We start from the raw sequence: 14,280 nt of genomic DNA on the forward strand, positions 1-14,280 counted from the left end.
TCATAATTACCTTTGAAATAATAATAATTATTGCTATTTATCTAATAATATCTTACACTTCTCTAATAATAATAATAATAATAATAATAATAATTCCTCATATCGCTTTTCTGGGCACTAGAAGGGGGAATCTCCTCAACCACCACCAGTGATTATTACTGTAGGCTATATACTGTATATTATAACTGTAATTAATAATGTACATGCTCATGGATGACACGGAACTCCAGGCAGACTTCTGCAGCGTTGCCCTATCAGGGTCATTGTGTCGGCAGTGTCCCGTTGGGTGGGCCGATGGCTGGGTCAGTCTAATTGTCTGCTATTGAATTACCTAATGGAATGTGAAAATCAGAGGAGGCGTGTCACGGGGTCGCGCTCAGCGCGCTCCAGTCCCGCTGCTCAGGGCGAGAGCAAGACACTGTGCGGGACGAAATCTCCTCCGCGGGCAAGAGACGGGGAACCGTGCTTTTGAAACGATCATGTTAAATGGATTATGTTGTGGGTGCTATTTTTGATGTTTGTTATTGACTAAAATACCAAAGCAAATTATGTATGTAGCCCATGTGTGTTTTGAACCTAGAAGGTTAATTGTAGTGTAACAGCTAAACTCTTACACTAGCATTTTAATAATTCTTTTACCATTGTAGTTCTAAACATTCTATGTTTATATGGTATATATTTATGCATGCAGCATTTATAACTTTAACTGAAAGAGCATGCAGAAAGTGTGTAGTGTGTCAAAAGACCTATAATATACCCTTTCTCAATGCCAATTTCAATGTTTTGATGTGTGTGTGTGTGTGTGTGTGTGTGTGTGTATACATATTAGCAGTATTATTTATTATTTATTTACCAAATATATTCTTAACGTCTGATTCATCAACAGTCTGATGACCAGCCTACAGCTCACTAAGATATGTTTTTTATAAATAACTATCATGCATGCAGCCTTTTTACGTCTCAGACATTATTTTCAATATATACTACTCGTTGACTTATTGACTTATTTTGAAAAAGCATGAGTCATATAATGCTTCTCGGCCGAACACATGACGAAGGTCTGCGTTAGAAGACACGTGAAAATAAAGTGACAGGCGCGGGGAAATAAAGGAGCGCTGGCTCGCGGAGATGAACGCGAGCGACACGAGCGGTTAGTGACGGAACAAGAGCGCCTCCAAGCGGATAAAGAGGACATTACAAGAAAAACGGCGAGCCTGGAGAGGACCATCGACGATGCGAGGCTTGGAAATACAAGATCATGGGCCCTCAAATTGTATTCAAATTGCTAAAAATAAGGAATGTATGTATATAAATTATATGAACTACAAATTGCTAGCTTAAATGCAGTAGTGTTTTTTTTTGTTGTTATCCTGGCTTTTGAGTTGTTGCAGTAGATGAAATCAAATAAAAGTGTAGCCTATTTATGCTATAATTTTACAGAATTATTATACACTACCCTGTTATTAAAGTATTTCAAAGTAGACCGCAGTCAAGTTAGGATGAAAACGAGGCTATCTATGTCTTTATAATGGCACGCGATGGACAAATGTCTTTTTAAAAACTCTTTTATGAAGATTTTTGTAAACTTTTATTTGATCTGAACTATCTGTATGTTGCTAATCAACAGTGCAATCCACTGAGCATAAACTAATGTAAGCTACCCTTTAAATTCGTCATATAGCCTCGTTTTCATTCCTGTCACAAATTACATTTGGTAGCCTAAGTGCTACAAAGCTAAGTGATGTAAGCCAGCTGAGTAAAAAATATATAACGTTACATAATAAAACTTAGGCTATGAATGATTATGTTTAAAGTTTTTAAAAACATATTATTTAAAGCTAAAAGAAGGATAAAAATTAAGTCACACAGACTAAATGCTTAGGACTAAGTAACCATGGCTCATAATGAGTAAAATCCTCACAGACTTACTGCATGACACATATCCTGCTGGAGACATGGAGAGAGAGAGAGAGAGAGAAAGAGATAAACATGGTTCTTGACTTCACTGCTTACTTTTTCAGAAGGTCTCTTCTGGTGTTAATTATTTCCATTTAGCATTATAATCCTATTTCAGCTAGCAAATTTACTCGATCGCACATTCATTTACATTAAGGATCAAATAAGGTTTAAAAGTCCCGCAGTGGAAGCCGCAGCGTTGCTACAGGAACAGCAGCAGTGACGTCATGACGCAGGACGTCACGCGTTAGGCTCGTGTCACGTGACCGGTATTGCGAGGAAGCCAGTCCGTCAGAAAGATCCTGCTGAGATGAATCGAATAATTACCAGCACGGTGTTTGCTTTTGTAAGCCTTTTATCAGGTAAACTGACGTTGTGCTTAATCTTTTAGATGTACGTGTTTTATTCTGACCGGTCATTGTGTTTTAAGCGCTTGTTTAATGAAATAATGGCGACTGCAGTGAGATGCCATAATCTGCTGTCATGTTAATCGATGCAGTTTCTCTCATCTATACAATGAAATTAACTGAATACAGTTCATTTATGTTGATTTGCTGCGATATTGTGTTGGTGTGGGTTTATGCTCTGAAATACAAACGGTTTTGCTATTAAATATCGATAGTGAACGAGGAAGCCCTAGCAAGTCATGTGACAGTCATGGTTAAAAAAATAAATAAATAAAAATCTTACGTTGTTGATCAGCAATAAGGTTATAATAGTATTAATATGATCTTTGGTCATTGTGTTAGGAAAGGGCTTCTAATTTTTTTAGATGCCAAAATGTTATCATTCTCGTATACTTGTATATGTTTAAGTACTTAGAAGTTCCCAATGATAATATTTGGAAAACATTTAGTTTCTGTTACGCTAGATTATTTAGCTTTTTTTTACTGCTCTACTATAAGGTGGTAATGATAGGTGTATTTATATTTATTTGTATGAATATATTTATTTTCATCACTCTTATTTACTTATTTTAATCTTATTTGTATTTTAGTTAAATCCTATTTTATTATTATTTTTTTAATTTGCCTGTTTTATATATATTTTTTCTTTTAACCTTTCAAAGGATTCATGCATTTAGCAGACTTTCTGACTTGCATTGCATTCAGTCTAACAATTTTTCCTAACGTGTTCCCTGGGACTCGAACCCCCAACCTTGCACTTGCTAATGCAACGCTCTAACACTTAAGCTACAGGAACACCTAGATTAGATGTCAAAATATGAAAGCCAGTCTAATTTATTGCAAGGAAAGATTGTGGTAATGTATGTCAGCGTTGTTTTCTGTACTATTTTCTATCAGCTGTTTTGGGCGACAGCTTGACTGTTCTGCGCAGCCCGTCATATGTGACATTCCAGGATGGACAATGGCCCATCTCAGGAGAAAAGGTCCCTGATTTGGTCTCCCTGACCATGGGCTTCTCCGTCCGTGAGGTATAACGTCTATTTAATCATGTAACGGCACTTGTGATGTCTTCATGTAAACGCTGTATCATGCCAGTGGTTTTGTTTGCAGGATCTCGATTGGCCAGGTCTGGCTGCCGGCTCGCTCTTCCAACGCCCGCGTGCAAACGCTCTGATTGTCGTGCGCGGCGTTGACACCCTTGACTTTCCGAAAAACATTTCCTCCTACCCTCTCGAAAATGTGAGTGATGCATTCTCATGTGCACGGGTTATTTTAGGTTCTGTGGTGCATGAATGCAAAAGCTGGTCTTTGTCTCTGACTCTTTCTTGCTTTCATGTCTTTGACTCAATGTGTATCTTGTCACTTTAACCTTTTAAATGAACTGATACATTTTCAATAAGTCACTATTGAACCTGAAAACAGAGAAGAAGAGAAACGTTTCAACAGCTAATTTGTGAGTTTCAGAAAATGAGGATATTTCAGGATTGAGTCGCCGTGTAGTTTCCCTGCTTGACTTCCCTTATTGTGTATCATGAGACTGATGGCAGTGCTTTGTCCGTCTGTCTGTCTCTTTCTGTCTGGTTTCAGCCGGTTCCGTTCACTCTGGACAGCGTGGCAAACACGCTGCACACTCTGTTCGCTGACAGCACCCCTGTGGTCCTGCAGCTCGCCCCCAGTGAGGAGGTATGACCTCAGCGAATCTCTTGCACATTATGATTCACTAACCACACAAGTGATGCCTGCAAACACACAGAGTGCTCTGCAGATAAAGATGCACGTGAGACGCTTAAAATCAAATGCAATTAAATGCAAAGCTAAAATGAGACCTTCTGTAAAGAATATTTAATTGTACAGAGTTGTTGTTTTTTGTAATAGAAAATTAGTAAGTTAAAATAAATATATATATGTATGTGTGTGTATGTGTGTTTCAATTATTTTGTTTATAATTAGCAAATACATTTCTCCTTCAACAAACTGAGAGACAAGTCTAAATGTTTTTTTTTCTTTCATTTCTTTTGGTGAAATAGTCATAGACGATGTTAATGGGACATGTTTTGAACCCTGAACGTTCATTGAATAGGTGTCTAATATTAAGAGATGTCTTGATTGTGTGTTTCAGAGGCTGTATATGATGGGGATGGCCAACACTGTTTTTGAGGACCTGCCCGTGACCCTGCAACAGATCCGTGGACGCCTGTCCCAGGATGGATCTGTCCTCACGTCGCTTCCTCTCATCTCTCTCAGCCGTAATAATGAGGTGAAGACTCATGGTGTTGAGATCTACTTTGTCCATAGATGTCAAATAACTAATTAAATATGTATTTCTCTTTCGGCACTGATAGCTTTGTGGGCTGCGTGCTGACATTTAGCATTGTTGTGCTACGGGCGTCCCAAGTTCGAATTCCCAGCTCGAGGATCTTTCCCGATCCTGCACCCCTCTATCCATCCATCCATCTATTGATCTATCTAATTATCTATCTATCTGTCATTTATGTATTAGAGTTTACAGTTTTCACTCGCTTTATACAGACATGCACTGTAAGTTTCTGAAGCAGTTTTTCGGTCATTGTAGGAAGTGGCTTTTGCCTCGCTGTAAATATCGACATGTGAAAGAGGTTGTTACAGATAGAAACCATTGTTCGGTAGATGCATGTTGGTTTTTGTTTCCAACCATAAACTAGGCGTTGATCTGAATAAACCGCTTTGAATGTGTTCATGTGGTGGTCTGTGTTTTTCAGGCTGATCTTCTGTTCCTGTCTGAGGTTCAGGTGCTGTATGACATTTCAGCTCTGGTGAGTTTCTCTATGTGCTCTGAGCCCATACCCTTTATTGCAGGTTGTCCCATATAAATCAGCCGTGCGAGATTTTATAGATTCATTTTTGCTTTCTAGTTTAAAATCCTTTTATTTTTAATCCTGGCTCAATGTTTGCATCTGCTTGTTTGTCTTATATAATACATGAATACATAAGTATTTCTTTCTTAATAAAAAAAAAAATTAACTAAATAAATAAAAATCTCTGTAATCAGGTTAAATTCCAATGGCATCTTTTTAAAACAAAGTGAATGATTTACTCTATTGATTGTGTGTTATTGACGTATTTCTTTCTGTTTGCTACAGTTGCAGAAACACAAGCATCTGGCTAAAGACCCGGCTCCTGACCTGTACTCTCTAGAGCTCACGGGGCTGGAGGAGATCGTCCGGCGGTATGGCACAGACTCTCCTCAGTTTGCAGACGCTACCAGGATCCTGACGTCCGCTCTGCAGAAGGTATGGAAGCAGTACCTTTTCTATTATTTCAAATACATTTTCACTGGAATAAAATAAAAAATACATAAATAAAAAACTAATAAAAATGGTACTAACTAAACTTAGATTAAAATCAAACTGGAAATGTAAAAATATAAGCTAATTCTAAATATTAGTGATATCAGTGATGCTGAGATAACTGCAGTGCTGGCCTCTTTCTTGTTTACTGACACAATGGTCTCTAATGCAACAAAGTACATTAATTTTACTGTAGTTTTAATTTTTTTAAATACATTATAGTGTAACAATGTAAATACAGTTTGATAATGTGTTCATATTGTATTATAGATAGTAGTGTATTGTAAATTATGAAAATAAATATGACAGTAATTACAGAATTTCTAAAACTTAATCGCATGCAAAAGTATATAAATGTGTGTGTGTGCATATGTATGTATGTATATATATGTATGTATGTGTGTGTGTGTGTATGTGTATATATATATATATTTATAACAAGTTGCTAAAATGTTCTTCTAGAAAAGTGGAAGACTAGTAGTTTATTTTTTTGTTGTTGTTGTTTTAATTAAAGCCTTAGGACAATTAACTTCTATCTATCATATTTATTTTTGCATTAAGGCACTTTAAAAAAAAAATTAAGCTTTTTCTTATTTTAAGATGAAAAATAGCACACTTTTACTTTGTAAAACTGTGTGTGTGTGTGTGTGTTTGTGTGTGTAATATATATATAATATACTTGGTTCCAGATATAAAATATTAGTTTATTGCCTAATAGTACTAAATAATACATTACAAAAACAATAATTTTAATAGTACTTAATAATACAGTAATATTATTATTTAGTACCAATACAGTACTACTATTATTATAGTAATAAATAATACAATAGTACTGCTGTTTTTAGTTCTTTCTCATTTAAATCTGTTTGTGCGTGTACAAAGTTCGCAGACGACGTCACCAATGTCTACTCCAACAACGCGGTTGTAGAAGTGGTGACGGTGAAGACATTTGAAGCCCCTCTGACCAGGAAGTCACGCTCCATCCTTCAGATCGTAAGTTAACTGCAATAAGCTTTTCTGAAAGCAAACATTTTATATTGGAGCAGGTCCACATTATCAACGTTATTCTTATTCGTCAGGGTACGAGAAGAAAGAATCGTTTCAAGACCCCTTCTGTAAGACATTCAACATGTAAATTGTAGCTGGTTAGCAAGTAGTAGCGTTTAGTTTCATCTTACCCTAACCTTTCCAACTCATGACCTTTTGTTGTTGTTCAAAAACAAAAAGACGGTTACAGTACAGTAGCGACCTACTTTTAAATGTTGACCTACATGTAACGCTAACATGTGGTTGTTTCAGAGTAACCAGGGCAGTCTCTACAACCTGGCCTACAAGTACGACTACGATTACGCCGTGGTCTTTAACATTGTCCTATGGCTGATGATCGTGTTAGCTTTAGCCGTCATCGTGATCTCGTACAACCTCTGGAACATGGATCCCGGGTATGACAGCATCATCTACAGGATGACCAATCAGAAGATCCGACTGGACTGATGACGACACCCCCACCCCCACTACATTTTGTGTTTTGTATTTGAGTGCATTTTAATTGTTTTATTTTTGATGTGGGTACCACAGAATTGCTTTTGTAAATGCTTTGCCTTTATGACGCAATCAAACACAGATATACAGATTATTTATTGATGCCTGTTGATAGATGGACCAAGAAAATTTGTTTGTGATCTTTCTTAATTGCTGTATCTTGTAGATTTGCATAATGTGAATCTATTAAAGAGGAAAATCTAATGTTAGGATGTAAAGAATTGAAATGAAACTCTATTTATTGTTTGTTGTTTACGCCACTGTGCTGTTTTCCTTCCCGAATGCTAGATATGGTGTAATTTCTCCATTCCCATGTACATTTTTTTTTTCAATTAAATAAATGTCATTTTCAATGAATATAACAATATAGAAGAAAATAAGACTTTTAAGTGTGACTGTTTGTTGTGTACAAGGCCGTAACCATTTATTGAGCATTGGAGACATTTTTAATAAAGTAGATAAAAAAAAACGGTGAAGGAAATAGATCTAATTCTAGCAGGGAATTTGAACTTATTACATTTTAAAATATGCACACCTTTACTAACTTGTACGAAATTTGGCGAAAGCACAAATCTTTTCTTGTATCAAGTTAATGATATAGAATCAAGTTAATGATACAGAAACGGTTATATTTGAGAGTCACGGTCGTGTAACTGCTGTAACATTTATATCACAAACATTAAATATCAAATATTAAATGTTTCGCTACTTCCATCTTATCGTGCTCTCTTTAACCGTTAAAAACGGCTGCGCTGAAGTTCGCGCGCTGTTTCTGTGAAGAATAAACATCGCCCAGTTTGTAACTTAAAGTTATGGATACGGGGTGCCAGCCATAGACAGTAAAAGAAACACAATATTTTTTGGACGGGAAGTTCGGTCTGGACTCGATCCATTGAGGTGTAATTATGCTCGGCTCCCAGAAGGCCGAGCCAATCAAATTGCCTGGGCGGGCTTTAATCGATGATGGACAGGCTATCTGCGGTTACGTAACCACCCACGTCATCAAAGAGCACTTGAGCGCTCTTTCGTCGTCTTTTCATGTTTTAAAGTTAGTCAAGTCGCGTTGCAACCGTGTAATAAAGTTGAGACAGGGCCGACAAATGCGATAATATTTATTTTCATTATTGTTGAGATCTAATCCTAGACAGAGATCGTGTTCGTATATACATGCACCTTTTGTGTTTCTCTCAAAAATGTTATGCATGTTATGCATGCTTGTAAATACTCCGCGAATTCTTAAATTCCTTTTACAACAGCGGCAAAAGAACGTTTACACTCATTACTTTCCTACTTCTTCCAGTTCCAGCGTGCGTGCGTGCAGTTGAACTCTGTTGACAACTATGCATCGCTCAACATACGTCTCTTACTGCGTTGCTCTGATTGGTTGTAGGTCTATCCAATTGAGTGCAGAGTTTTTTTTTTACTGGTTCGGTTAAGACACGCCCCATAATTCAAGTGCAATGGAGCAGTATCAGACTCACATTCAGTCAGGCGATCACATATATTTTATGCTTCGTTCAACCTTGTATGATAATTAATATTTTTGCACTTTATTTGCACATCCACTAAGGAAAAGTAGTTTTCTGACCTAGTTTGATGGTTTTGGATGTGTTTGGGGTACTTGTCGGCTGTCCAGATTTGGGAGACCAGCTTGGCCAGTTTGAGGACCAACTAAATCATCCTAATACAGCATGGTTAATCCACTTAAAATCAATACAATCAAACTTAAATAATATACTTTATAATAAACTAGTTATGTTTGTTCACCTGAATAAAAATGAATCAGGATTAATACGTTTTTTATTGTAATTTTATTTTAATGCATTGGACCTTTATGTAAACTGTAACCACATTAATCAAGATTGATCTGTTAACATGTCTAAGGTACTTGGTAGAAAAACACATTCAAATTATGCACTTTATAAATAAGCGAATAACATGGTTTCATTCAAAGAGTGACAGAAATACATTGACCTTTATAAAACTCACTCATACCAAAAATGATACACCCAGGGAAGGTGTCAGACCTTATTATAAACTTTGCATGTTGCACGATGTGATGATTTCAGCATGTGTTGATCCAGAACGTGGCTTTGGATTCTGAAGAAGTGTGTAAGTGCCGTTTATCTGAATGGGATTTTCTCTTCGTGAACATGTGGGTAACTCGATTTCAGAATACTACGAGAACAATAACAATGACATTAGCCACTTTTTAAACCTCTTCGTCACACAAGTGAACACATTTGGATGATTTTGTAAAACATCTGTACATTTGTAGAACAATTTGTATAGTTATGTTAGTAACTGTATTTGTTTAACATTTGCTTAAGATGTTTAAATTTCACAACAAATGAGTTTACTAGAGAAACAATAGAATAACTTGAGGAGACATTTTGTATTATGAACTTGAATGGCAATTGAATAGTAATATAAGTCTTACCTGTGCGTTGTTTAAGTCCTCAATCTGTTCTGGTTGGACGTTCTTGGCTTGTTGTCGTCTTTTTCTAGGCTTCTTACGTTTGAGCATTAACAGACCTAAAGTAAAGCGCATTATATTTTAGTTACGTTATATTGCCATGAAATCAATGTGATCGTGAAACAATGGTATGTTTCAAAGAAACTTTTCATAAAGGAATGCATTATGTATCAGAAACCTCACCTATTGTTGCAATAATCAGCACAAAATTCAGCAGGATGGATGTAACATTCAAAATCATGTGCGACTCCAATGTTTTCTCACATGACTGAATCTGATGTTTCTCTTCTGGTTCATTTTGATCTTGGGCAGATTCTGTTTGATTTTGATCTTGGGCCGATTCTGTTTGAGCAGAAGAACTCTCATCAGTTTTATGTTTTATGCCAAATATGATTAAACGCCTCTGGTAGACTTCAGTGTTAAAGCATACATTTATTGCAGTAACACATATAATAAATAATTTTAAGATAATTTATAGTTATAAATAAACTCATACTCAATTTGTGTCAATTGTAAATGTAATTTAGAAATACTAACCATTGATGTAAAGTCTGGTGCCATTGCTGAACTGTAGTTGTTTTGGATCAGGTTTTACACAATAATATATTCCTAATTCATGAATAGTTATATTAATAATAAATAAACGGCTCAAATTAAGTGATGTATATTTATCTTTCAGGTTTTGGTCTTGTACATGAGATGATGCAGATTCTGATGAGAAAGTTCGCAGTAACAGCCGCGGAGAGTCTGTCAGTTTCTGGAAAACCCAATAAATCTCTTTTACATCAATCTGACAGTCTAAAGTCACATTTTCCCCTAAATTCACCAGTTTATCAGTTAAACTCTCTGTAGTTTGACACACCAACAGACCTGGGAAGATAAAACACATGGTAAAACACATAACTCTATTCATGTGAACTATTCATGTGAAGATCACACAGAACTTAAACTCAGTAACTTACAGAAGAGTAAAAGGTGCACCGTCCTCATTCTGTCTTTGTTTTGCTCAAATGCGGTAAGATGGTAAACTTAACTTCGAGTCAGAGAGGAAGTGCTACCACAGTCAGAAATAAATGAGAAGGAAACCTTCACACACCCTTGAAAAGAGGATGTAGACGCTGAACTTGCACTGACCAGACTGTTTACTGATATTAAAGCATTTAGGAAGGTCAAAGTGCATGAGAAAATGTGTTTGTTTTGGTTAAGTCATTTCAGCTGGCTATAAGTTTTATTTGTGATTTCTGAAATTGCTATACTGGTACCTAAAATAAAGGAAATTTTGAAGCTGATTTATTTATTATTATTATTATTTTTTAAACAAAACTTCTGACCAAACTCGTCAGCCATATGTCTGGGTGTTTTCTGACAGCAACAGCATGTGGTTTTTCTGACCTATTTTCACATTAGCAAGTGTGAGTTTTTATACATCTACATGTATGTTCTGTACAAGTATAACATAGTCTTTGTAGCCACCATCACTTTTTCATCCTCTGAAACATTTATACTGAAAACAACACAAATAGTAGAGAATATTTTAGCAATGTTCTTTTACAGTTATGAAGCGTTCTTTCAGTAACAGAGTGTTCATTCATAGTTGTCTCAGTGAGAGGTCCATCTGTTTTTTTTTTTTTTTTTTAATTAAATTTCTAAACTGTTAGCAAAATCAAAAAATGAATTAATCCCTTAACATTGGTATTACCAATAATAATAATTATAATTTTTTTACACTGGATATTTTGAATGTTCAGAGAACATTAAAGGGTTAGTTCACCCAAAAATGAAAATCCTGTTATTAATTATTCACCCTGAAGTCGTTCGAATACCCGTAATACCTTTGTTCATCTTCAGTTGTTTACATATAGCAGAAGTGTGTGCATGTGTCGTAATGTCTCTAAGTTGTTATTTTTGTTTTCTTTGCCCACAAAAAGTATTCTCCATAGCTTAGTAAAATTACGGTTGAACCCCTGATGTCACATGGACTATTTTACTGATGTCCTCACTAGGTTTCTGGACCTTGATCATGGTAGTACCCTTACTGTCTATGGAGGGTCAGAAAGCTCTCGGATTTCATCAAAAATATCTTAATTTGTGTTCCGAAAATAAGCGAAAGTCTTACAGCTTTGGAAAGACATGAGGGTGAGTAATTAATGATGGAATACATTTTTTGGGGGTGAACTATCCCTTTAAGAAATAAAGATTTTATACCGTTTGCAAAACATTGTCAGCTGTGATGCAAGATTGATTTTTCAGAATCCTATTCTTCTTGGACCTGTGACTCTTTTGACTGAACGAATTGTACAGAACTTCGGTAAAATGTAGGCCTAATTACAAAAATAAATGATTGAAGATTTCTGTTATTATGTCTGCAGGTTAAGCCTTCTGAACTTATAAGATGATCAAAGATTTTAAAGAGCCAGTAAGATGAAATTCTAAGTTTCCTATCACTGTTTATAAGTCCTGTACATTAGGTTTAAATCCATCCAAGGTTAAAAAACATTGTCATTTTGTCAAAAGATCATTTTTAAATTACCTAAATTCTCAGAGATCCCCAAACGGTTCGCGCGAAACTGTTAAAAAGATTCAGTTTCCTTAAACCCCACCTTTCGGTACAATACTGTGTTCTGATTGGTCAACTAACATAGTCAGTTTTGATTGGTTGTTCCACATACAACTTCATGGTAAACTATGCATTAGCATCTGTTTGGGGTGAATTATGTCTTATTCCTCTCACCGCAAAGCAAACAGTAAAATAAAAAACTTGAACAGTCTCGCTGCTTTTTCTTCTGTGTGGGTGTATTCAAGGTGCGTGCTTCAGTTTGAATCTGAATAGTGCGTTCAGCGCGGGGGCGTGCTCACATTAGATATAATGAAGGGAGACATGAAAAACAGACATCGCGTTGTTTTGATATGGATTACTTTATCACAGAATATCTGTTTTCAACAGCACTTGTTTAGTTTTAAAGTAGACATGTCAAGCTTTCTATAGATATCTCTCTCATGTCTCTTTGTTGAGTATTCACAGAGTTACACTTCATTTTAATGACGTGTTTGTAAATGAAGATCAGCGCAGAGAAAGGCTGCAGACAGCACACATACTGATAAGATGCTCGGGAGAAAACAGACAGATAACTTCATAATCATACTTCGCGTTGTGATTCGGAGATGCTCGTTGGTCCAAATAAAGTTTGTAATGAACCCTATTTTATGGCCAAACGCTTTGAAAATCCCGCCGTATTCACCGAGATTAGAAAAGCAGTCATCAGTGAAATGTTGTGAAATTATGTAAGAAATTGCACAGTAAAATATTCTTAAAAAAGATATACTAAAACGTTATTTTAAGGGAATATCACAGAAGTTTTCATAGATGTTTTAATTTAAACTTGCCAAAACAATAACACAATTTTTTTACAAAAACAATTTCTGAAAGTACATTTGTATTTGTGCCTATAATGTTTATATGTTTATAATGACAGATGAGAATGGGGGGGGATCACAGTATACACACTACAAAAAAGACTAGGTCTGACATTTGTTCTGTGTAAAGTAAGCTACAAAAGTTAATATAGCATATGTATATATATATATATATATATATATATATATATATATATATATATATATATATATATATATATATATATATATATACTATCTATCATGAAACATAACTGTGACTAAATTCAGTATATGTCTGCCATATGTTGCCACCCCTGAAAAATTTCTGCCCCCTTCTTGACACCCCATCAATATTTTTCTAGATCCGCCCCTGGGTCCCAGCCCTCTGGAATTTAGAATCAATGACTACAAAGTATTTCAAACTACTGTCATAACTGTGCTTGACAAGTAACAGGTGATTTGATTGGCTTATTGTGGCTATGGTGGGCGGGGCATTCATTCTTATCAACGTAAGTAGCCTGGCATACCAAATCTAACTAAACTATTATAATCACCTTGAAAAGCCTGCAACACCCACTATGGTGACCCAAATGACCCTAAGGCTACTGAGGAATGGGTAAAATGTCATCCATGTTCAGCCTGGTTTCATGAGAGCTGTGGTGAAGAGAATGGTATCTGTGATGACGATTTCATTTGTGTGTGTTTGAAAAATGTTTTCATCACACACACACAAATCAGTTATCAGTTATCAATTTTCAATGTGATTTTTTTTTGTTCACACACACACCACTGACATCAGTTCACTGATCTATGTTGTTCTATGTTGGCTTTTTTAATTGCACATTTGAATATGTGGGTTTGCACCCAAAATGTATATTGTTTTAATGGCACATATGAATATGTTTGTTTAATTCAGTTTAAATGTTATGTGGCTGTATAAGCAGTTATGTTTTAAAATAAAAATTAATGATAAATTACTATTTCCCTTTGCAGTTTGACTGGCCCATTTTACCTGAAACTGATCATGCAAAAAAAGTTGGCACAACTGATGTTTCAAGAACTGTAGGGCCTAAATAATTATATTTTATTACATAATTTCAACACAAAATTATCAAAAACAGTCATTTTTAATCATAATTACACATGGAAAAGGCATATATGGTATTGTATTATT

The 14,280-nt window shown here is 35.6% G+C and overlaps 2 protein-coding genes across 3 annotated transcripts; one reads left to right on the plus strand and one right to left on the minus strand.

Moving 5' to 3' along the window:
• Positions 1 to 2,186: 2,186 nt before the first annotated feature.
• On the plus strand, positions 2,187 to 7,623 carry LOC113040216 (renin receptor-like). The gene is made up of 10 exons (XM_026198538.1): positions 2,187 to 2,318; positions 3,261 to 3,391; positions 3,474 to 3,602; positions 3,951 to 4,046; positions 4,483 to 4,620; positions 5,102 to 5,155; positions 5,483 to 5,632; positions 6,575 to 6,685; positions 6,772 to 6,807; positions 6,992 to 7,623. Exons 1-10 carry the CDS (start codon positions 2,267 to 2,269, stop codon positions 7,184 to 7,186), a joined length of 1,092 nt encoding a protein of 363 aa, XP_026054323.1. The 5' UTR covers positions 2,187 to 2,266; the 3' UTR covers positions 7,187 to 7,623.
• A 1,402-nt stretch (positions 7,624 to 9,025) lies between these two features.
• Positions 9,026 to 10,997, minus strand: LOC113040217 (uncharacterized). 2 transcript variants are annotated; one of them, XM_026198540.1, is made up of 5 exons: positions 10,673 to 10,997; positions 10,248 to 10,580; positions 9,894 to 10,052; positions 9,675 to 9,769; positions 9,026 to 9,412 (listed from the first exon to the last, which is right to left on the minus strand). In XM_026198540.1, the coding sequence occupies exons 1-5, from the start codon at positions 10,698 to 10,700 to the stop codon at positions 9,266 to 9,268; spliced, it is 762 nt and encodes a 253-aa protein (XP_026054325.1). In that variant the 5' UTR covers positions 10,701 to 10,997; the 3' UTR covers positions 9,026 to 9,265. The 2 variants fall into 2 exon arrangements, with proteins under 2 accessions (XP_026054325.1, XP_026054324.1); XM_026198539.1 differs by lacking the exon at positions 10,673 to 10,997 and having other exon boundaries at positions 10,248 to 10,666.
• Positions 10,998 to 14,280: the final 3,283 nt, after the last annotated feature.

The sequence above is a fragment of the Carassius auratus genome, chromosome 22 (genome assembly GCF_003368295.1).
Source record: "Carassius auratus strain Wakin chromosome 22, ASM336829v1, whole genome shotgun sequence".
Lineage (NCBI taxonomy): Eukaryota > Metazoa > Chordata > Actinopteri > Cypriniformes > Cyprinidae > Carassius > Carassius auratus.

Coding starts and splice junctions, on each gene's coding strand:
- LOC113040216 (XM_026198538.1), top strand. CDS start 2,267: ATGAATCGAATAATTACCAGCACGGTGTTTGCTTTTGTAAGCCTTTTA. Junction 2,319..3,260: donor TTTTGTAAGCCTTTTATCAG/GTAAACTGACGT, acceptor ATTTTCTATCAG/CTGTTTTGGGCGACAGCTTG. Junction 3,392..3,473: donor TGGGCTTCTCCGTCCGTGAG/GTATAACGTCTA, acceptor TTTTGTTTGCAG/GATCTCGATTGGCCAGGTCT.
- LOC113040217 (XM_026198539.1), bottom strand. CDS start 10,623: ATGAATAGAGTTATGTGTTTTACCATGTGTTTTATCTTCCCAGGTCTG. Junction 10,053..10,247: donor CACCAGACTTTACATCAATG/GTTAGTATTTCT, acceptor CTGCTCAAACAG/AATCGGCCCAAGATCAAAAT. Junction 9,413..9,674: donor AGGACTTAAACAACGCACAG/GTAAGACTTATA, acceptor TTGTTCTCGTAG/TATTCTGAAATCGAGTTACC.